General features: G+C 34.9%; 1 protein-coding gene across 4 annotated transcripts in view; it reads right to left on the bottom strand.

The window, feature by feature from the left end:
• The window catches only part of SBF2 (SET binding factor 2), a 490,796-nt gene that overhangs the window by 247,702 nt on the left and 218,043 nt on the right, over nucleotides 1-25,051 (bottom strand). For all 4 annotated transcript variants that reach the window (XM_060605981.3, XM_078433202.2, XM_060605979.3 and 1 more), the window contains exons 4-6: nucleotides 10,024-10,146; nucleotides 8,164-8,274; nucleotides 5,780-5,885 (exon numbers count right to left, since the gene is read on the bottom strand). In XM_060605981.3, the coding sequence (XP_060461964.2) occupies nucleotides 5,780-5,885; nucleotides 8,164-8,274; nucleotides 10,024-10,146 (340 nt within the window). The remainder of the gene's footprint in view (nucleotides 1-5,779; nucleotides 5,886-8,163; nucleotides 8,275-10,023; nucleotides 10,147-25,051) is intronic.

Here is a 25,051-nt window from a genome sequence, read left to right as displayed (position 1 = left end):
ATGAATAATGCTGCTATGAAAATTCATGTATAAGCTCTTGTATGAATATATATTTTTAATTCACTTGTAGAATTTGATATACTTTGACATATATATGCATACCTGTAAAACCATCACCACAATCAAGATAATGAACACAACATTCCAAAGTTTCCTCATACTTGGGGTACCTTGGTGGCTCTGTTGGTTAAGCATCCAACTTCGGCTCAGGTCACGATCTCATGGTTTGTGAGTTCAAGCCCCACGTCAGGCTCTGTGCTGACAGCTCAGAGCCTGGAGCGTGCTTCAGATTCTGTGTTTCCCTCTCTCTCTGCTCCTCCCCTGCTTGCGCTCTGTCTCTATCTCTCTCTCAAAAATAAATAAACATTAAAAAAAAAGTTTCCTTATATCTCTTTGTAATCCTTCTTTTCTCACCCCCAAAGCAACTATTCTATTACCACAGAGACTGCATTTTCTAGAACTTTATAGAAACCAAATCATACAGTATAAATTCTTTTTTGTATGACTTTTTAAATTCAGCATAATTATTTTCAGATTAATCTATGCTATACCATGTCTCAATAATTCATTATATAGCTTAGTAGTACTGCATTGTATGGATATACCAGATTATTTATGTATTATCACCATTAACCACTGCCACTGATCCAGGCTGAGCTTGTTCCTAGTTTTTAAAATATCCATAAAAATATGGAAATGAACATTCATGTACAAATATTTTATGGACAATGTTACCATTTTCCTTAGGTAAATGGAGTAGAAGGTTTAAGAGTAGAATGGCTAGATTATTTGGTTTATTTAACTTTTTAGTAAATCAAACTGTGCTCCAATTCACATTCTCATCAGCAGTGAATTAAAGTTCCTCTACAACTTTGTCAATATTCAGGCAGCTCTCTGAAAAGTTAGACTGCTGTTTTTCCTCTTCCTCCTTCCCATGGGATATACCCCAAGTTGTGCATCTTCTCCACCTGTGACAAGCAATGATGGTACAGGAAGCTACCCTTTACTCTTCTTTGTTCTCAGTGGCATCGAAACCATGCCAATCCTGTCAGTGCTCCAAAATAGGTGAGACAGGAACCAGTCTCACCCTCAGGCAGCCCTCCAAAAAGCTGGAAAATTGAATACATACTCTACTCTTCTCCTTCCCTCTCCCCCAAGGAGCTGCAAGCTGGGGCGTCCTCTCCCTGTGCTGAGCTGTGCAAGCTTGGGGGAGAGGCTGACAAGAAAAACTGAAGTTGCTCTCCTTACCCATTTTAACGTGTCTGTCTGTACTCAGCTGTGTGCTCACTGCAAATTCTTAGCTGGATTGCATTTTGAACGGTACATCATTGTTAAAGCAATGTTTCTGTGGAAGAAGGACTAGGACTTCTTGTTCTAACATCTTGCTGATGCCACTCCCCAAATTCTCACTCTGGACTTTTTATCTCCTTCAATATTTAAGCATAGTTATTTTAATATGTGAATCTGGTAACTATTTTCTAGGTGCCCCTGTCTATGGTTTCTTCTGTATTTCTTTCATATAGGATTAGTCCTCTGTGTTTCTGGCTAGTTTTGGTTGAGTGTTGGGAATATTTATATATAAAATTTTACAGGTATACTTAAGGCCTAGAATGCAGTTATCTTGTTCCAGAGAGGATTTTCTTTTACTGGTAGTATATAGCTATATACTACAGTAGCATCAAGGATCACTAGAATCCATTTTAAGGAACTAAAATGATCTCAAGTTCCACTTCAGTTCCTCAAGGGACCTTATGTAGACCTTGACTCATTCCTCAGCTGTGGTCCTTTGTAGTCTCAACTCAAAGGATGACAGCTTTTAAAGAAATGTCCCTTGGTAAACCTGAACTCAATTTCCCCCATCCCTACGGGTATCGATAGCGTGTGGACAGCTTTTCAGTTACTTCTTCCAAAATCAACTGATGCTCTGGGAAAAACTGGTCCCAAATGTCTGGCTCACTTCTCTAGGTTTCCTTCTTTTCTCGGACCATGGTTTAGTCACCTTTACTGCTTCTGATACTTTCAAGAAGATGATGCTTATATTTACATAGCTTTTCTAGTAGTTATTGCTAAGAGGGTTAGTCTAAGTTACACGGACCACCGTTACCTGAAGAGAGATACAGGTTTTATAAATTTATACTTTATTGTAGTTTTTCTCAGTGGGAGTGCTACCAGTGTTTTTGAAGTAAAAACTCTTCTGGTGCACATACATCATGCATGAGGGATGTTTAATATCCCTGGTCATGGGCACTGAATGTCAGTAACATCCTTCTCCTCCCCTCATCAAATCATTGTAAAAACTCAAAAACATGCGAGGCTTGTAAGGCACTCATTAAGATAAAAGGCAGCATTTGGGAATGTGATATTATTATATTTGTGTCATTATTTTTCTATTCCTTTTCATGGTAAATCTTTGCTTTGATTGACCCGTTAGAAGTATACAGCCTCTTCTAAAAGTAAAAAAGTCACAGGAATAGTGTTTGGCTAAAATCAACTAAGTCAATGGTTAGGAGGGACCATGGACAGGCTGCAGGTAGTCCATGAAGCCCCTAAAATATTTTCTAAAAGTATATGGCAGGAGGATTTAATAAATAAGATATTCTTTAGAGAAGTAAGTGCCACCAGTGAGAGATTATCTATTTCATACACTTAAAAAAAAAAAAAAGTTTAATTAAATTAGGACTTCACTGAAATGACTGAGTAGAATCTTTCAGAGGGGAGAGAAAAAGGGATAGGTGATTTTTTAGTGTTTGAACTTCTGAAAGGAAATAGGTGTAAAGGGGTAAAAACTACTACTTGGGGATTGGTATCACCATTCATCTTTATTAGGATACTATAAAACTCCGCATATATTTACATTAATTTCTTCTGAGGCTTTCTAAATTTGACAATTGAAGTCACAACAGAAGAATAAGGATGGGGCCATTAATGAAAAAGAAGGGATAAATTATAGAGCTGAGCAAGCAGCAAAATTCAGCATGATATAGAAAGGAAACAAGAGCGCAGGAGTTTTGTATAAGGAATAATTCCATGGGGATGCAGAATATGAGCCCTAAGGAAGGGAAGGTTCCAGTGTAACTAAAAAAAGACCCAAAGACAGATGGAGAACACTGACAAAGACTGAATCAAGGAGAATGGGACACTCATATGTAGGCACATATAAAGGACAAGTAAGAGGTAAACAGGAATCTCAGGCAGCCGTGATCAGAAACATAGTCACTTTAAAGTTATACTATTTCTATCTACAACTATATGGTCAACTAATCTTCAGTGAAGCAGGAAAGAAGAGACTCTTAAATACGGAGAACAAACTGAGGGTTGATGGTGGGGGCGGGGGTTAAATGGGTGACAGACACTAAAGGGGGTACTTTTTGGGATGAGCACTGGGTGTCATGTGTAAGAGATGAATCACTGGGTTCTACTCCTGAAGACAAGACTGAACTGTATGTTAACTAACTTGAGAATAATAATAAAAAAAGAATATCCAGTAGGAAAAAGACAGTCTCTTCAACAAATCATGCTGGGAAAACTGGACAGCAAGAGAAAAATGAAACTGGACCACTTTCTTACACCGTACACAAAAATAAATTCAAAATGGATCAAAGACCTAAATGTGAGACAGGAAACTATCAAAATCCTAGAGAAGAAAACAGTAACAACCTCTTTGGCCTGGTCCAGAGCAACTTGTTGCTAGATATGTCGCCGGAGGTAAGGGAAACAAAAGCAAAAATGAACTATTGGGACTTCATCAAGACAAAAAGCTTCTGCACAGGGAGGGAACCAATCAACAAAACCAAAATGCAGCCTATGGAACAGGATAAGATACTTGCAAATGGCATATCTGATAAAGTGTTAGTATCCAAAATCTATAAGGAACTTATCAAACTCAACATCCAAAAAAACCCCAAATAATGCACTTAAAAAATGGGCAGAAGACATGAAGGCACATTTTTCCAAAGAAGACATCCAGATGACTAACAGACATATGAGAAGATACTCAACATCACTCATCATCAGGGAAATACAAATCAAAATCACAATGAGATACCATCTCACACCTGTCAGAATGGCTAAAATTAACAATATAAATAGTGTTAGCAAGAATGCAGAGAAAGGGGAACCCTCTTGCACTGTTGGTGGGATGCAAACTGGTGCAGCCACTCTGGAAAATAGTATGCAGATTCCTCAAAAGTGAAAAATAGAACTACCCTACAATCCAGTAATTGCATTACTAGGTATTTACCCAAAGGACACAAAAATACAGATATGAAGGGGTACATGTATCCCAATGTTTATAGCAGCATTATTAATAATATCCAAACTATGGAAAGAGCCCAAGTATCCAATGACTAATGAATGGATAAAGAAGAGGTGATATATATACACAATGGACTACTACTCAGTCATCTAAAGGAATGAAATCTTGCCTTTTGCAATGACATGGCTAGAGCTAGAGAGTATTATGCTAAGCAAAATAAGTCAGAGAAAGACAAATGCCATGAGATTTCTCTCATGAGTGCAATTTAAGAAACGAATATATGGAAAGGGGGGAAAAAAGAGAGGGAAACAAACCATAAGAGACTCTATTTAAAAAAAAAATTTAATGTTTATTTATTTTTGAGAAAGAGACAGAGCATAAGCAGGTAAGGGGCAGAGAGAGAGGGAGAAAGAATCTGAAGCAGGCTCCAGGCTCCAAGCTGTCCGCACAGAGCCAAACGCAGGGCTCAAACTCACGAGCTGAGATCATGACCTGAGTTGGACGCCCAATCAACTGAGCCACCCAGGCATCCCAAATCATAAGAGACTCTATCATTAAGAGACTTAATGATAGAGAACAAACTGAGGGTTGATGGAGGGAGGGGGGTGGGGGATGGGCTAGATGAGTGATAGGCATTAAGGTAGGCACTTGTGTTGAGCACTGGGCGTTGTATGTAAGTGATGAATCACTAAATTCTACTCCTGAAAACAATACTACACTATATGTCAACTAACTAGAATTTAAATGAATTTTTGGAAAAAAAAATTAGGACATCTGAGTGGCTCAGTTGGTTAAATGTCTGACTTCTGCTCAGGTCATGATCTTGCAGTTCATGAGTTCAAGCCCCCATCAGGCTCTATGCTGACAGCTTGGAGCCTGGAGCCTGTTTCGGATTCTGTGACTCCCTCTCTTTCTGCCCCTCCCCTGCTCATGCTCTGTCTGTCTGTCAGTCTGTCTCTCTCTCTCTCTCTCTCAAAAATAAACAATGAACATTAAAAAAAAAAAAAGAAAACAATTTTGAAAAAAATTTTTATACTACTCCCTAAATGAAGTAAAAGGTATCCAATGGATAGAGGGTACTTTTTCTGATGTCCTCCCCACAATTCTTCAGCCTTGCCATTGCTAGAAAATTGAAGATAAAGTCCTGATCCAGGTGATAGATTAGAATAATGGGACTTTTAGTTCCATCTGACAAGGATTCTACGAAACTAATTCATCTAAGGAAAAGCAAACTATACTATCTATTCATTTTTGAAAGCATAAAGAAAATCTGCCTATTTTCTAAAAGTCGAATTGACTCCAGAGCAAAAGAGGCCAGGGTTAAAACTTAAAAAAAAAAAAAAAAGAAAGTAAAGAATGAATACCATTTAAGATTAGGACCCATATAATTATATATTTTATACATCAGGTATTTAATCATTAGCTTTTATTCTCTTGATTTATGTCAGGTGACATGAGTTTCAGATAAATCTTTTTTTCATAGGCTTCTACAAGAGGACACTGACAATGGGAGAAAAGACATACCCAACTGCTGGAACAGGAGAGCCACACTAGTGCCTGTGACAGGAAGACTGTCATGCAAAGGAGTCTGGATCAGCTGTCTGTCTCCTGCACCCAAGGAGAACAGCTTCTGCAGAATGGGTGAAAAACACACATACACAAACATAAATGATTTCTCTCATTTTCTTAAAACAAAAAAAAATCCTTTGAAAGTTCAAATTTGTTTAAAAAAATGTTTTTTGGGGGGAAGCCTGGGTGGCTCAGTTTTGTTAAGCATCTGACTCTCAACTTCGGCTCAGGTCATGATCTCGAGGTTTGTGAGTTTGAGGCCCATATGGGGCTCTGTGCTAGCAGTGCAGAGCCTGCTTGGTATTCTATCTCCCTCTCTCTCTGTCCCTTCTCCACTTGCTCTCTATCTCTCTCTCAAAATAAAATTTAAAAAAAAAACTTTTTGGGGGGGTGCCTGGGTGGCTCAGTCGGTTAAGCATCCAACTTTGGCTCAGGTCATGATCTCATGGGGCCATGGGTTCAGGCCACGCATCGGGCTCTGTGCTGACAGCTCAGGGCCTGGAGCCTGCTTCGGATTCTGTGTCTCACTCTCTCTCTGCCCCTCCCCCACTTGTGCTCTGTCTGTCTCTCTCTATCTCTCTCAAAAATAAAAAAATATGGGGCACCTGGGTGGCTCAGTTGGTTGAGTGCCTGACTTCGGCTCAGGTCATGATCTCACAGTTCCTGAGTTCGAGCCCCTCATCGGGCTCTGTGCTGACACTCTGCCCCTCCCCGACTTGTGCTCTGTCTCTCTCTGTCTCTCAAAAATGAATAAACATTAAAAAAAATTTTTAATAAAATAAATAAATAAATAATGTAAAAAAACCAACTTTTTTTTGAAGTCCAAATTTAGAGTAATGATGAGCCTATAAGATCCAATTAATAGATGCAAGAGTAATGATGAAACCAAAAATATTCAAATTACATTGTGCCCAAATGAATATGGTATGAGAAAATTCAATAATTAGAAAGCTGAAAATTTAATAACAATGGAGAAACAAAAATTAGTGACAATCATACTTAACTAAAAAATAAGAAAATATTAAAGTCAACATTTTTATGCCAATTATATGTCAATAAAACTTGGAAAACAAAAAATATGTAACATGAACCACATACATAATATTTTAAAACTTCTAGCAGCCACAATAAAAAGTTTTTTAAGTTAAAAAATAAATTAACATAATAAAGTCAAAATAAATCCCACATGAGAAAGTTCCATAAAATAATTCCACAGCTTTAAAGTTTAGGTTCATTTGTAACCAAACTTACATCTTGTATTCTGCCTTTGTAGTAAGGGAAGAAGAATGAGGGAGGAGGGAATAGGAGGAAGACAAGAGGATAAAAACTTAAGAGTAACAGGACACCAGGTAAGACAAAAGAGTTAAAAGAGAAAGAACTGAGGGTTGATGGGGGGGTGGGAGAGAGAGGAAAGTGGGTGATGAGCATCGAGGAGGGCACCTGTTGGGATGAGCACTGGGTGTTGTATGGAAACAAATTTAATAATAAATTTCGTATTAGAAAAAAGACAAAGGGCAAGGAAAAAAAATGTCAGTTTCATAGCAAGTATCATCTCTGTCAGACTGAGGAGGATAAACAATGTAATTTTTAGAGGGCTGTCCCCTTCCACAACATTACACAAGAATAAGCAAAATAAGTGAAGGAAGTCTTTTTTTTTTTTTTTTTTTTTTTTAACTATGGTGCCCTGGAAACATTGAGACATAAAAGCTCAGGTTCTTATTTTTCGACTGCAGAGATGAAAATTAAAATCTTAAGACAAACAAGATGACTACTCTGAGAAAGTTTTATGTCAGTAAAAGAATTTAATGTCCTCATATGAGGCTCAAATATGACAAAAACCTTGGGAAATGTTAAGGGATAGCTTATACTTTCTGGAAAAGATCTGTGATTTTGGATGGTCATCAACATTAATATTTCTAAAGGTAGTTTAGAGTTTTTCTAATTTTTGTCACTAAAAAACATTTTGATATAAGTTAATGAAATGAGCCATAGCTGTATAGAGGAGTAATAAAGGTAGAAAGGAGACATTTTAAATGTTCAGCTTAAAAACGAATATTTCCAAGAAAACGTAAACTAGAGTTCAAGTTACACAAAATATGACTTCTAATTATGCTATGTGAAAGGTGAGCCCTGTGTTAAAACTAACCTTATGACCTAAGAAGAGAATGGAATCTTGGGTCTCTAGAAGGCAGACCATAGGGACAATGCTTAACTAAGATCTTCTTTAAAATGAAAATATTTAAGGAATTCCATTTTTTTCTTTTCTTCAAAAATTAAATTAACTGGAGCAGAGGAGAAGAGGAACAGGCCTTCTTCATCTCCCTTTTTATTCTATTTACCTGAGACCCTCCAGCCGCTGGGACAAGGCACGCACACAGGTTTGCAATGAGACTTTCCAAGGAGACATTCAAACTATCCACATATACAGTGTAGATCAAACCTAGGCAAGCCTACAAAGAGAAGATGAAAGAAGAGATTACTTTTTCATGGAAAAAATAAGCATTAAAAAATAAATTGCTGTGACATCTGCTCTTAAGGAAATTTCTTTTTGAAGCCAGTAAAGTATATTCCACAGTGACCATGGAATAAGTTTTAAGCAGCAAATGTTATTAAGTTTATTAAATTTTCCTCCTTGACCAGAAGCTCTAAATGAGCTTTTGCGATGAGTTTATAAAAAGCAGAACCATAATTTGTAAAACAGGTGTTTGTGCTGAGATAAACACTCTAGCAAATTTGTAGGGCTTAAAACTGTTGTGGTCTCAGCCTACTTTGCAAAAAGTCAAACTTCAAGATAAAAATTTCAAAATGTTATTGCTTTGTGATTCTTATAAATTCAGAATATTTGTTCTACAGAAAAAAATTTTGTAAATTATCAGAGGTTAGCAAAATAGAGACAAGATATAATTAACACTGTAAGCTCAGAAGAAGGTAGGTGGTAAAATGGAAGATAAAATGCAATCTTTATGAATCTTTCAGTTTATTAAAATTTGTGACTATGAAAAATTAGTAGGGATGCCTGGGTGGTTTGGTCGGTTAAGCGTCCAACTTCAGCTCAGGTCATTATTGTGGTCCATGAGTTTGAGCCCCGCATCGAACTCTGTGCTGACAGCTCAGAGCCTGGAGCCTGCTTCAGAATCTGTGACTCTCTCTCTGCCCCTCCCCTACTTGTACTCTGTATTTGTCTCTCTCTTTCCCAAAAATAAACATTAAAAAAAAAAAAAGAAAAATTAGTATTTGTTAGAAGTTACCCATTGTCATTGGAATCTTGACACTAAGTTAATTCTTCTAGAATATATATAATCTCAAGAATATGGAAAAGTTTTCCAGAAATTATGTATTAATTTCCCAAGTCCTTCAGAAATTTTAAGGTATATTTAAAAATTTTTAAAAACCTTTATTTATTTCTGAGAGAGACCGTGCCAGTAGGGGAGAAACAGAGAGAGACACACACAGAATCCAAAGCAGGCTTGAGGCCCTGAGCTGTCAGCACAGTACCCGGCGTGGGGCTCGAACTCACGAACCGTGAAATCATACCTGAGCCAAAGTCGGACACTTAACTGAGCCACCCAGATGCCGCAGAAATTTTAAGGTATATTTTTTATATTTTCCAAAGACATCTGTGATTTCGGACAATAATCAACATTACTATTACTAAAGGTAGCAACTGAAATAAGAAAAGTAAGCCCTCTTCTTTCAAAGCTTAAATGTATAAAAAAATTTTTTTGCATTTAAAAATTCTGAGTGTGTCAAAGAGACAATATCTGGAAGTAAACAATATTTTAAAGCTATGTTGGAGACCAAAACTATTTGAGATTTAGATATTCAATCTATTTACTGAGCCTGGTCTCCTCAAAAGAAGGTAAATAAAAACACAAAGTTGTTATACTGCTAGTACATTTTAAATTTGCTACAGGCAATCAAATGATTTCTTTTAGATTCATAAATTTTGGAGTCAGTAGCCATGGGATCTATTTAAAAACAAACACTACATCCTTATAAGTTTAAATAGTTACATTAATCTAGGTATGTATTTCATCCAACATGAATACATTTTTTTCTATTAACACTACATTTATTTTATTGATGAACCTCTAAATCAATTCAAAGATATTTTAAATACAAAATCTTGTTACCATGATTCACTCAAAGCAGACTCACACAATAATATAAATCAATAATGACAACTATGAGTTCTTTACCCTAAAAATTTCTGGATAATCTAATCTGGATACCAACACCAGGCTTTTGGGAGCAAATACTTCTGCAGGCTGAATTAAACCAGACCCTTCCACTTCACCTTCAATCTCTTCCTTCTTTGTTCCCTAGAAAAAGATGCACTGAAATGAACAGACAGAATTTCTAGATTTATAATTCACAAAAGATAGACATATCACACATTTTCATGTAATTTACAAAATCTAAAATTATTTATAAAATATAATTTATAATATAATTTACAAAACTCAAACTAAAAATAAAGATACATACTTTGACAGGAATCTAAGAAGCAAGTAAGTAGACAAAGAAATTATAAAGAAAGCCATGCTTATTTCAATTTTGAAAAGCTCCTTATGCTCCAGATATATACCACAACTTTATGTGAGCATTTGGTTTCTATGTGAGATCGGGAATCAAAGGTAAAGAAGACACATTAACATTATTTTAGATAGTGACCCAAACAACTAAAAATGATACTCACTTAAATGGAGAATCAGTTTTTAAGAAAAGATCTATTTTAGAAGGCACTAATTTTCATTCTTGTTTTTCTACTTGTACCAATCTTTCAAACAAAAGTGATGCTCATTTAGGATTCTAAGGCTTACAGAATGCTCAGTGCTCTTAGAAGTGAAACCCAATCAGCTCTAAATTCCTTCTGCTCATAAGCAACAATGTTGATTTTTTTGAGAAGAGAAAATATCTTTCTACACAAAACTAAGTTTCAGAATGTACTTACTGCCATGGAAATGTACACTTAATAATGGTTAAAATGGCAAATCTATGTCATGTACATTTTAGCACAATAAAAACATCTATAATAAAAAAATACCCTACATTACAATGACTAAAAATACTGGTTAATGAAATAAACTTTGAAAACTTTTGTTCCCATTATGTGTCAACAAGTATTTCCTGTGCACCTACTGTTCCATTATACTATATGATGCACTATAAAACTTATAAATAAAATTAAAAAAAAAGACAAGGTAGTAAAGCATTCAGATTGATTTCTAGATGATATTCTAAGATGCCAGGACATTTTCCCTAACTAGAATGTTCTTTCTTTTCCATTAATCAAATTTGCAGCTCAAAAATCTGTCTTCCTTCCTGAAGCCTTTCCTTTACTTATTTTTCTTTTAATTCTCAGCACAGTTCACCAATATATCACACATCCTCCAACTCATTTCTCCCACCAACCTCTCCCCAAAATGCCAAATCCAATTGCCTGCTTGACCTGTCCACTTAGATGACTAACAGGTATCTTAAACATGTCCAAACCATAGCTCCAATCTTTCTCCTCAAACTCCATTCCTCCTACAGTATTGAGTCTCAGTTAATGGAAATCCTACCTGTCCATTTGGCAGATCAAAACTCTGGATTCCTCTCCCTTCATGCCCCATATGCAAACTGTCAGCAAATCCTGAATGCTCACCACCTCCACTCCTACCACAGTATTATGAGCCACCATCATTGCTTGTCTGGATTATTTTAATAATCTCCTTCAGTCTCTCCTATTCCTCCTTAGCCCCAGTATGCTTCCTTGTTGCTCTTCAAACATGCTGGGCATGCTCCCAACTAAGGCTCTTAAGCACTGTCTGTTATTCCTTTTCCTGAAATACTCTTCCCACAGATACTCTAATGATGAATTCCCTCATCTCCATTAGGTCTTCGTTCAAGTGACTTCTCATCTGTTAAGCCTTTGTTGGCACCCTAATTAAAATCCCAATTCACTAACATTCTCTATTTTCTTTCCTTGCTTTATTTTTCTCCTTGGCACTTGTTACCATCCAACATATTAACCTATTTCACTTATCTTGTTTTTTTTTTTTTATTTTTTTAATGTTTATTTTTGAGAGAGAGTGCGAGTGGGGAACGGGCAGAGAGAGAGGGAGACACAGAATCCGAAGTAGGCTCCAGGCTCTGAGCCCGAAGTGGGGCTTGAACTCACAAACTGTGAGATCATGACCTGAGCCAAAGTTGGATGTTTAACCGACTGAGCCACTCAGGTGCCCCACGCTTATCTTGTTTTTTGTTTGTCTGTCTCCTCCACTAAAATATGCTTAATGAAGCCCAGGATTTCTGTCTTGTTCACTAGTAATTTTCCAGTTCCTAAAACAAGAGCTGGGCACATGGTTGATACTTTATTAATTTTTGTTCACTGCATACATGCAGGAATGAATTTTCTTGGAATAACTTTCTGGCTAGTTCACCAAGGAAAGTCTCTCCCCCGCCCCCCTCACTTACAGAGGCCAAAAACTATATTTTCTATCTCCATTGGAGCTCGTATATTTTCTAGTACAGTGAAATATAATCAAGTATTAGATGTCTATGGAATGCACGTATCCAAAGGGAACTATCTGTTTACTTTTTATATGTGTCATAAGGTCCCTATGCTCTTGAAAGATTTTCATCTGTTATAAAGCAAAAGCTAAAAGGTTGGCTGGTTTCTAAAATCCTTAGAAATAATAAAAATGTGATGAATATGAATTTACCAAATATTTCCACACATAATGAATCATATTCTTCATGGATTACTAACAAATTTGAAATGACAAAAGAACGACTAAAATTCCTCAAAAAGATAAAGCTATCCATTTTATGAGATTGTGATAAATGCCCTAGAGTACCATTAGAAGTCAGCTTGACTAAGTAGATAACCATTTCAAATAAATAACCATTAACCTACTTTGACCATAACACAAAATAGAATGCATTGGTCTTTTCTTAAAGCTATTCTTTAAACATTCACTAAATGGAATAGTTATTAACAAAAAAGAAAAAAAGCGCCAGTATAGTGTAAATCTGTATTAAGTAAAAACAATTCCATTTTTATTTATATCACTTTTTATTACAGAGGTTGGCTTTTACTTCATAACTGTATTATAAATCATAAGATGTTGTTATTCTTAATTCTAACAGCTCTCCTATAAGCATACAATGTCACAAGTTTAGAAAAAATTCATATTCCACTTTTCAAAGCAAAATGCAGTACTATGGTTAAAAAAAATTTTTTTAATATACTGAAAAGACTAAATTGCACACTTTAAAAGGATGGATTTTATGGCATGGTAATTAGATCTCAACTCAAAAAGTAATGCAGGGTATTGAGGAGGGCACCTTTTGGCATGAGCACTGGGTGTTGTATGGAAATCAATTTGACAATAAACTTCATATATTGAAAAATAAAATAAAAAAAAAGAAATGTCAAAAAAAAAGTAATGCAAAATACTAAGGGCAATTAACATCCATATTATGTAATAATTTTATCTTTTTAATCAGAGATTTTGCAATATATTAAGACTTTCTGATTTCTGGTTGAAGTAAATAAGCACCAAATTCTAATTTTAGTTTGGTTATACTTTTTGCTTATAGATTACCTGGCAATATTTACCTGAGAATATATATCTAGTATATCTTATGTCATCATTAAGATATACTTTAGAATAAAAACAACAAAAACCCAAAACCCAAAAGTGAAATTATATACAAACTTTACTCCTTATAATATTTTTTAATAAAAGATGAATCCCAAGGAAATAAAATATGATGAAGCTCTACTACTTATGATCATAACTTTGAGTTTACTATAATACACTGATATACTATCCCTCTTAGTGATTTTATACTATAATAATACACCAGGTTTTCATGTTTAATTTCAAAGACTGTTTTGTGTGTGTGTGTGTGTGTGTGTGTGTGTGTGTGTGTGTGTGTGTTCCTTAAATTTAGCTTTCATCATCCTTTTAAAATACTGAATTCTCCAAATCTCTGTTGGAAGACTGGAATTATTTTTAATATTTATTGCTTAATTGTTTTATTAAGTCAAATTATGAATTAAATATCAAAATTCTTATTAAAATACTTCATTATAATTAATAAACAATGTTTCTACAAAACAAGAGAATATAATGTCACAAGTTTAGACAAAATTCATACTCCTCTTTTCAAAGCAAAATGTAGTACTAAAAATGTAGTACTAAAAAAATTTAAACCCCAACACTGCTGGTTAAAATAAGGTTTGTTCCAAGAGACAGTAATGTGGTGGTTTTGGTAAAATTTTTCTATAAATAATTTATCATTTAAGGGAATACTGTTTATTCATTACGGCAGCTAGAATATCTTTTGTGTAACAATTACGTATTTCACATGCTGAAAAGATGTGAGAAACCTAAAAATAAGCAGGAAATTTAAAACATAGGCTATGAATGTAACAGATGTTATAATAATGCTTTGAAATTTTATATTTTATAGTAGAAAACATTTTCACATATTTTATCTCACTGAACAGTACTTGCAAGCCTTTTTCTAACCTAAGATTATTCCTAATTCTAGTAGATGCCATTAAAGATACAAATTTATCTTAAACATTAAGTTTACTGAATTGTCTCACAATGACTTGCAGGGTCACCTTATCTCTTATACACACCATAAGCACATGCTACAACTTGCCCACTTATAGATTTTTTTCCTACTTATTTTTACCATGGACTACATGTACCAGTGGGATTCCCAGCTTCTATGTAATTTACATTCTATGTAGGTCACAGTCTCTGTGCTTCAATAACATGGGATAAATTAGTACTTACCATATCAATCTTCCCCAAAAGCACTATTGCTTTTTAAATGTATCCTGAGACAAAAATGCTAAAAATTATTAGATTACTGATTTTATGGGATGACTCCATACGCAAAATATTTAGGAAGTTCATCTTTTCACTCAGGTTGAATATGTCAGCCTCATCTTTGTGCACTCTTGATGCTTGATTCCTGTCTCTTCTACCTTGAAAAGACTTGTATCCAATATCCAAAATGTGCAAAGCTCATTTTCAACAATAGTATTTCACACTAAAACTCTTCCTACAGTATTTCTTTAAATATTCTGTTTAAAAAAGGATAAAAGGAGGAGCACCAAGTGGCTCAGTCAGTTAAGCATCCAACTCTTGATTTTGGCGCTGGTCATGATCTTACAGTTCATTAGATCAAGACCAACAACTGGTTCTGCAATGACAGTGCAGAGCCTACTTGGGATTCTCTCACTCATTCTCTCTCTCTCTCTCTCTCACTCTCGCTCTCTCCCTCCCTCTCTCTCTTTCTCTCCCCTGCTCACTCTCACCCTCTCTCTCTCAAAATAAATAAACTTTAAAAAAGTAGTATACAGTGTGTTTGTGTGTGTGTGCGTATTTTGTGTTAAATACGTTTATATTTTTAATAGGGAGGAGAAAAGGCCTGGAAGGTTATATACCAAAAGACTAGCATTTGTCTTAGCATTTGTCTCTGGGTCATGGGATTACGGTTTTCACATTCCATATAAAAATATGTGCATATCCAGAGAAAAATAATTTGCTAAAATGTTTACTCTTGCATTATCTTTATAACAAAAAGTTTAAAGTTTTAAAAAGTAAATAGTAATGTATCTGTATGTGTTTATTTATTAAACACTTACTAAGTGGCTGGACACATAGCATGTGTCACAGAAGGATAAGGTGCAGTTCTTTGTGTCAGGAAATTTATAATCTAGCTTAAGTGCTAAAACCAACACAGGTGAAATAACAGTAATAAGTGCAAAACAATATTGTAACATTTTGAAGTTCATATTTACAGTGTTGAGAAACTCTGAGAAGGGAAATCAGTGAGGTCCACAATAGTGAGCTGGAACTTAATAAATAGGACAGTCAGAGGGAAAGGGAAAGGGAAAAGAAGAAATCCAACAAAGAGACAAGTCAAAGCATCCAAAGAAAACGCCTTAGAAAAAGGCAGTATACTGGGGTGCCTGGGCAGCTCAGTCGATTAAGCGTCTGACTTCGGCTCAGGTCATGATCTCTTAGTTTGTGAGTTCAAGCTCCGTGCCGGGCTCTGTGCTGACAGCTCAGAGCCTGGAGCTTGCTTCAGATTCTGTGTCTGCCCCTCCCATGCTCATGCTTTCTCTCTCTCAATAATAAATAAATGTTAAAAAAAAAAAAAGGCAGTATACTATGTACATACCAGCTTGAATTGTAGTATTTATCTATCCTGCCTATTTCATTTTCCTAATTTTAGTTCTTATATAACCTTTAAAAATATGAGCTAACCACTAAATTTTTAAGCTAGGCATACTTAACTAAAATTCATTTCCTATGTTCACACTATTAGTTGGTAACATAATTTATAATATACTTTTTAATATAAGAAACATGAGAATGATAATTTATTGAAGTTTTACTTTTTGGCATCTTTTATTTCAGTAATTCTTATTGCATATCTTCTTTAAAACACCTTTTACCCTCCAGTTAATATACAGTGAATAAATCACAGTTAATAAATTAATCATCATAAACTGAAGAATATGGTCACTGGCACTGAAATATGTTCATCTTTTATCCCCAAGACATAATTAACTCAAATCAACTGTTAGAGAGTACTCAAGAATTCTCTGGTGTATCTTATAAAATGACTAAGAACATCTAGGACTGACTTAAAATATCAACATTATGAGAAATACTATTACGGTAAACCTTATCTCTGAAGAAAATGAAATAATGAGTACAAACTTCTGTATGAAGTGGGGAAACTACAGATAAGCTTCTTGTTTGTTTCCTTTCTAATAGGTTAACCAACTCAAAATTACGTTCTCATAAACTCAAGAAAATTATTTTGTGAACCACCAAAGTCAATGGTTCCTTTCAAAGTCCTTTCCCACTATGTGAAAATGGACGAAAAAGATTAGAAATGATAAAATATCATTTTTAAATGAAAAATTATATTAATATTATTTGGTGAGTTATATGATCATAGAAATTAAGCTTACAATTTCATAGGTTAAATAAAATGTACTTCCCTGGAATCCCTAATTTAGAAGTTTATATGCTGAGCACAAAGACTCAAGATTTCAGCTTTATTTTCTCAAAGAACACATGTTGAAACCTTAATGATCATGTAACATGGCATACTGAAACATTCCATAAAGATACAGGACATATGGTTATATTCAACATAGTGGTCTAAAAAGTATGCCTTATTCAGATGACTAAGAATAGTATCCTGTGGATCATAATTTGGGTAGAAACTTTGTATCTACTATGAGAAAAATTAAAATGTATCTTTAAAATCAGATGTGCCTGGAGCGCTTGGGTGGCTTAGTCAGTTAAGCATCTGACTTCGGCTCAGGTCATGATCTCACAGTTCATCGGTTCAAGCCCTGCATCAGGCTCTGTGCTGACAGCTCATAGCCTGAAGCCTGCTTCAGATTCTGTGTCTCCCTCTCTTTCTGCCTCTCCCCCACTTGCACTCTGTCTCTCAAAAATAAATAAACATTAAAAAAAATTTAATATAAAAAATAAAATAAAATCAGATGTAGTTATTAATATGATAGAATAATAAAAACACTATAGTACTAGAAGGTATCTACTTTATTTTACAAACAAGCAATCTCATGCCCAGAGACATGAAATTACTTGCCAGGATCATACAGCTCATTAAAGGTATAATGAGAATTAATAAGTCAAGTCTTATAATTCTTGGGCTAGTTTTCTCTTTCCAATGTCTTGTACTCATATACAACTTTTAAAAGAAATAGGTGCTAGTTTAAAGAAACTGTTTAGAACAGATGACATACAAAAAGTTAAACTGTAAATCTGGAAAGACGTTCACACTATTTTCCATTAAGTATATTTGCATGTAATAATCCTTATGTTAAACTGAAATAGCAATAACAGTTCTTGCTGCAGCCTTTCCTAGTGTAAAACTGTCAAAATTTAAGAAAAGGGATTTAATGTTGAAGGACTTTAGGAGCCTGTTCTCAAAAGCTTCTCCTGTTGTTTTAATGTCTCATACTATTTTAAGCATATAATACCAATCAATCATACCTAATTAAGTGAAATGTTTTCCCTACAGAATGTATCTGTGATGGATGTCAAGGAGACTGTTAAGATTCAGCATTCTGTCCATTAAGCAGTTCTCATTTTAAAAGGGGGAGAGGATGGAGATAGGACCCTTTCACAAAAGGCATAATCTCCACCATTCCTACTATATCAAGAATCCTATGTGGATAATTGCATATGTTGCAAATTATCAAACAAACATTAGAAACTCAGGATGTATGTCCCTCAATTTTGATCATTGTCTGAATTGTTACTTATGCTACTTTTCACTAGACTCTCTTTGTTGAATGAGGTCTGAGGATTAGTCTCTAGAATACTATCAAATATAATGTTGACTGTATTACTAGCAAACCCACTTCTCACTTTTCTCTATTTGTAATTTCTAATTCAGTGAGATAGATAATCACGGACAAAACCCTCCTTGGCGGAATCAAGATTATTCCAAAGAGATATTCATCACAGTGTTATTCATGATATTGACAAAAGGGGAACTAAATGCCTATTAGGAGATGGATCAAGTATACTACATCCATATGGTCAATTAATGTGTAGACATTAATTAGATCTACATAGAGTTTTAGTTTTAAAAAACCCTTAATATTGAAACAAAATATATCAAACTATAATTTTTTTTCTGTTGTCTTACTTTTCTCCCAATATGTTCTAAATTTTCTACAATAAGCACAATTTAGTAGCTTGATAACCAGGAAAGGGAAAAGAGAAAAAAAGAAAAAAATGACTAGTCTATTCTTCAGATAAATCTATTGAACGTTTTATGTGATTTCCCCCACTGCTCCAAGTTTTGCCAACGAGAGATCAGTTTAGAAATCCATTTTTATTACTTCATTTTTCCAAATAAATTACTCAATCATTTGGAATTGTATTTTACTACGAGCATTTCAATTTATTTTTTTCTCACAAAGTTCAATAACTATTTAAATAACACTTGTTAAAATGTACAAACTCCATTCATTTGTAATGAATGTTTCCATAGTCATATATTGATAATAAATAATAAGACCAGTTCTGGTCTTATTCTTGACAATTCTTCTTGAACCAATAACACACTGATATAATTTTTTCAGCCTTGTAATAGATGCTTTAGTATTTGATATTGGTATTTGGTCTTTGGAGACAGACAGATTCAAGCTTTTTGACTTAGTACTTTAATGTCCCTGGGTAAGTCTTTTAGCCTCATCCATAAAATTGGAACGTTAAAACTTACCAAGTGCTGTTCTTGTAAGAATAAAATAAACTACATGTGAATTAAATAAAATGGAATAAAAGTGCTATAAAACTTTTAGCATAGTTCCTGGAACATGATAAGCCCTTCAATGTATCATAAACACTATAATCTTTTTTCCTATCCATTTTCATATCCAAGCTTTTTGCCTGGACTGCTCCATTTCCTTTACTCTAAGCTTTCCTTAGCTCTTGTTTTCTGAAAGGCCACTGAATCCTTGAAACTCGGTAAGACTTATTTCCACTGCCCTGTCTTTAATTATTAAGTCTATCATTGAATCAGTGCTTAACATAGGTACTTTGGAGTATCTTTATATTTAAATTTTGGTTTTGCCTCACACTAGATTGTTAAGCCAATTGAGATGAAGAAACAAATCCTATTCCTTCTATGTACTCCTTCTTTATTCCTCATCTTCTCCAGTGTACCCTCAATCATTCCCCCTCCCTTTCTTTGATGACAATTTATTTGCTGACATACCAAATGTCTTTACTGTAAACTGCATCATTATTATTGGTTCATAAACACATTTTTCAACACACTAAAAATACTTTAAAATGATACAACTAAATAAAAAATTTAGACGGGTCTATCATTTTTTAGAGAAGTAATATAAAGCAACCTTACATCTGTTGTATTTTACTAATCCCTGAAAAAAAATCTACAATTATATTTAGTCAAATAATTTTGGGAACCCATTTTCAAAAGTTTAATGAAAAGGTTTTGCTTGTGATTACTGATAGTATTACTGTATCTTGGAAAGATAAGAGCCAACATTTTTAAAGTTGCACAATTATACTTTGGATGATGTGTCCCTAAGTTCCTCCTCTTCAGGTTTCCAAATAATGTGTCATAGTATATTTGGTCTGAAGTAATTCAGACCAAATGAGAATTAAAAAGATCTATTTTTGAACTGATGATATGATCCAGTAACAGAAGAAAAACACATTTTTAAAAAAGAACATAGTTAACTTCACACCAAAAATGGGAAAAACATTAATGATGACCTAAAAGGAACATCATCTGAGTTTTAATATTATTTTTAAAAATCCTACCTCATTGTCCATGCCGTTTTTTTAGACCAATTCCAAAAAACATTAACTTTCTTTGGTGAGCACAGAAAAGCTGTCATACAATTCTGGCTAATACCTAACTACCTAAGTATAATTCTATAGGAGCCAGAACTCTTACAACTTATTTTCATTTTCAGAATCTTGGGAAAACTCGTAAGAAGCAGAATCTAACCTTCTGTAAGTTGATTATAAAACTAAATAAATTATAATATTTCGTTCACTTAAAATGGAAAATGAAAAAATATCTGAACTTAAAAAGAAAAAAAACTTTTTAAACACTGATTCCAAATACATAAGAACCTACATCTTGATTTCTAATGTTATTCTCTACTCAAATTAGCCAGGGATCCTTGGGAAAATGGCTGATTTCAAGGCCAAGGGCAGGGAAGAATATGATGAGCCTGGATCAGCTTGTTATGATAAAAAGTTAAAAAAAAATGCCTTAAAAAATGCTGGGGCCTTATCAAAAGAATACAGGAACCAACCTGAAGGGTACAAATCTATGACAATTTGTGCAATAAGACAATGAAAACCATTAATTAAATAGTATTGAAGGAAAAAGAAAGTGGAGTAAGTGAGTCTCTAGCTCAGATAGACAAGACAGAAAAGCTCTTGCTTAGTGCAAAATGTCAACTACCAACTGGTAAAGGTAGAGGGTGTGTGGGGTGAGAAATAATCATTTTGCAGCCATCAAAATAAAAATTGGAACAGGCAAGAATTATCACTAATGCTAAATCTAGGGGTGGGCATGATTAATGAGTAATAGAATATTTGCATAGTCTCAAAGTATCTTCCCACAGATGGCATTTTAGTTGCAAGACAAAAGACAACAACTAGACAATGGAAATATCTGACAATCACCTGACCAAGTTACCAAAATTAACATGGACACCAATAGAAACCAATATAAGGAACACACAGTATTTCAATTGTTGGCAGTAATCCAACTGCTGATGTATAACCTGAATCTAAAGATAAGAGACATCAGAAAAAACACACAATAATGGACAGCCTATTAAAGAGGCCATGGGACCTGCATTATTCAAAAATGTCAATGTCATAAGGCAAAGAAAGGGTGATCAACTATTCCAGATAAAAAGAAACAAAGAGAAATGATAATTAAAAGCTGTATGTGATTGTGAACTGCATCCTATACTGGAGGGCAAAAAAGGTAGATCCGTAAAGAACATAAGCAAATATTATATTTACTTAGCTGCTCTGATGTTGGGTATATAAATATTTACAATTGTTATATCCTCTTGATGAGTTGACTACTTTATCATTATATAATGACCTTCTTTGTCTATTATGAGAGTTTTTAGATTAAAGTCTATTTTGTCTGACAAGTATAGCTACTGTAGCTTTCCTTTGGTTTCCATTTGCAGGAGATATTTTCTTCTACCCCTTCACTTTCAGTCTGTGTCTATCCTTAAAGCTAAAGTCTCTGGTGGGTAGCATTTAGTTGGGTCTTATTTTTTAAATCCTTTTAGCCACTCTAAGTCTCTGGATTGGAGAATTTAATCTGTCTACATTTAAAGTAATTAGTGATCAGTTTATATTTACTAATGCCATTTTGTTCCTTGTTTTATGGATATTTTGTAATCTGTTTCCTCCTTCCTCTCTTACTCTCTTCCTTTGTGATTTGATGTTTTCTATAGTGGTATGCTTAGATTCCTTTATCTTCATTTTTAGTGTATCTACTATAGGTTTTTGCTTGTGGTTACCATGAGGTTTACATAAAACAATTTATAACAGTCTATTTTAAGTTGATAACAGTTTACATTAGAATATATTCTATGCTCTACATTTTACATCTCCCTCACCTAATCTAGGTTTTTGATGTCATAATTTATATCTTTTTGATCGTGTGTATCCATTAACAAATTTTTGTAGTTACAGTTATTTTTACTACTTTTGTCTTTTGGTCCCTTCATACTAAGCTTTATAAGTGATTAACCCACCATCTTTTACAACATTAGATATTTTTTACAAGTAAGATTTATACTTTAATATGTTTTCCTGTTACTAATTAGTACCCTTTCATTTAGGCTTAAAGAACTCTTTTTAACATTTCTTATAAAGCCAGTCTAGTGGTGATGAACTCCTTTAGCTTTTGCTTGTATGGAAAACTGTTTATTTCTCTTTCAATTCTGAAGGACATTTTTGTCAGGTGGAATATGTTAGATTGACTGTATCTTGACACTCCCTAGTATCCCACAAAGTTTCTGCTGAGAAATCTGCTCATAAGTATGGGGGTTCCCTTTTATGAACAAGTTGCTTTTCTCTTGTCCTCACCTCTTGACACTTCAATTATAATGTATCTTGGTGCTACTCTCTTTGAGTTCATCTTTATTAGAACTCTATGGGCTTTAAGGATCTGTGTGTCTGTTTCCTTCCCCATGTTAGGAAAGGTTTTAGCCATTACTTCTTCAAATAAGTTTTCTTCCTCTTTCTCTCTCTCTTCTCCTTCTGGAATACCTAAATCACGAACGTCGGCCTACTTAATGTGTCATTTAAATCCTTAAAGCTATGTTTACTCTTTTTCATTCTTTTTTCATTTTTGCTTTTTTGATTGGGTGATTTCCACTGCCCTGTCCTCAAGTTCACTGATCCCTTTTTCTCCTTCATCTAGTCTGCTGTTAAATCCTATTATGGTACATTTCAATGCAGTTATTATATGCTTCAGCTCTGACTTTTATTGGTTCTTTCTTAAGTTTTGTTTAAAATTCTACCCTTGTTCATTCATTCTTCTCCTGAGCTAAGTGAGCATCTTTTATGATCATTATTTTGAACTCTTGATCAGATAAATCTCTTATCTCCATTTCTCCTTTTTCTGAGTTTTATCTTGTTCTTTAGTTTGGAACATATTCTTCTGTCTCTCCACTTTCTTGACTCTCTTTGTTAGTTTCTAGGTATTCAATTAAACAGCCACCTCTCCTAGTCTTGAAGAAGTGGCCTCCTGTAGGAGGATGAATCTTATCATTTAATCTTGCCGTAGTTCTTGGCTGTCTCTCAAATCTTTGTAATTGTCCACAAACAGCCTACCTTATTCTTAGTGCTTCCTGTAGTTGAGGGTGTGCCAAGACCTTTCATTGTCCCAAAGAGAAGGACCTCAGCAACTAGATTCAGACTGACTGAAGGCCAGACTCTCAGGAAGCAACCTTAATGTATGCAAATATACCTCTTTCACTGAAAGACTTGGAGATGGGTGTTTCTCTCTGCTCCTTCTCACTGACTCCTGGGTGGAGATGGCCAGTTAAGAACTTTCTTTCTTTGCTACAGTCCTGTAGGAGTTGACAGCTTTAAGCTCTGCTGACCACCAGAGCCAGGAGATTAAAAGGGTGCATTCCTTGGGCAGCAACTGCAAATCTGAAGTGCCAGATATGTGCATAAGTTCTTTCCAGAGAGAAACTGGTAAAGTAAAGTGGGCCAGAGAGACAACACAGAGATGGTACCTGCTAGCTTCCTTGGTCTCCAGTACGGCCCCCAGAAATATGCTAAATTAGAGACCTGACCCTAAGGCAGCTTTTAAAGTATGCAAACAGGACTCTTTCAAGGAAAGACCGAGAGGTGGGCATTTCTCCCTGTTCTTTCCATGCTGAGTCATAGGGGCACAGACACAGTGAATTCTTATGAACCTGTTAAGAACTCTTTCTTTGTTTGCTATAGTTGATGGGTCTCAGGGACATAAGACCCATTATTTTTCAAAGTTAGGTGTTTTGGGTGTCCATCCCTCAGTGCAAGTCTTTAAAGTTGAGGCTAGATATTGGGTCCAAATCCTTTATGACTCAGGAAAATGCTAGTAGTTGTAAATTCCTTCCCAATCTCATGTTGCTATGCCAGGGGTAGGGTTTATGGTGAGAGTTTGTCTCAGATTTTCCTACTTATTTCAGTGTGGGTATTTTCTTGTTTGTAAAATGTGAGTTGCTAAACTCATTTCTAGATTTCTTTCAGAGGGAATCACTCCATGTAGCTGTAGATTTGGTGTGTCTGCGGGAGGAACTGATTTCAGGAGCTTGCTATGTCACCATAGACAGTGCAGGACCCCCCTACACTGTCTTAATGTATTACTTTTCTGTCAGTTATTTTGGGGCAAGAAGGGTTCGTAATGAAGGAGCAAGGAGGAAGACTTAAATAATCAGTTTCATTGGATAATTCTAGGGAGTTGTAAAGAGGTACTGTCAAGAATAGGGAAATAAAAGAAAATACTGCTACTGCATTCTCAGAACCAACTTAAATTCCGAAGATAAACATAAAAATGAAAGGTCACCTAAAAGACATAGGTAGGCTCTTGGCTGGAGAATACTTTTAAACTGAAATGATCAAAAATGGGAATTTGATTAGTTATCTGTCGGCAACATCCACTCAAACACTATCCAAAACAGAAATGGCTATTGTCATCAACTTCTAAGATTTCTGTCCCCATTGACAACATAGAAACAATGGGCTAATTTCAAATAGAAACAATGGGTTATGTTAGTCTAGCAAGCATTAAATATTTGACATGGGGTGCCCAGGTGGCTCAGTCGATAAGCGTCCTACTTCAGCTCAGGACATGATCTCACGGTTTGTGAGTTCGAGCCCCGCATCGGGCTCTGTGCTGACAGCTCAGAGTCTGGAGCCTGCTTCAGATTCTGTGTCTCCCTCTTTTTCTGCTCCTTCCCTGCTCACACTCTGTCTCTCTCTCAAAAATAAATAAACATTAAAAAAAATTTTTTTTAAATATTTAGCATAAAGTATTCCTTAGTTTGATTCCACGCCAAAATGCTTCAGATTTTGATATGGCTTCCCACAATGATCTGACAACAAAGAAAGAATGTATTGATAATATGTGGTGCAT

This window comes from Panthera onca, chromosome D1, assembly GCF_046562875.1.
Source record: "Panthera onca isolate mPanOnc1 chromosome D1, mPanOnc1 haplotype 2, whole genome shotgun sequence".
Lineage (NCBI taxonomy): Eukaryota > Metazoa > Chordata > Mammalia > Carnivora > Felidae > Panthera > Panthera onca.
This window is presented reverse-complemented; position numbering and strand designations above follow the sequence as displayed.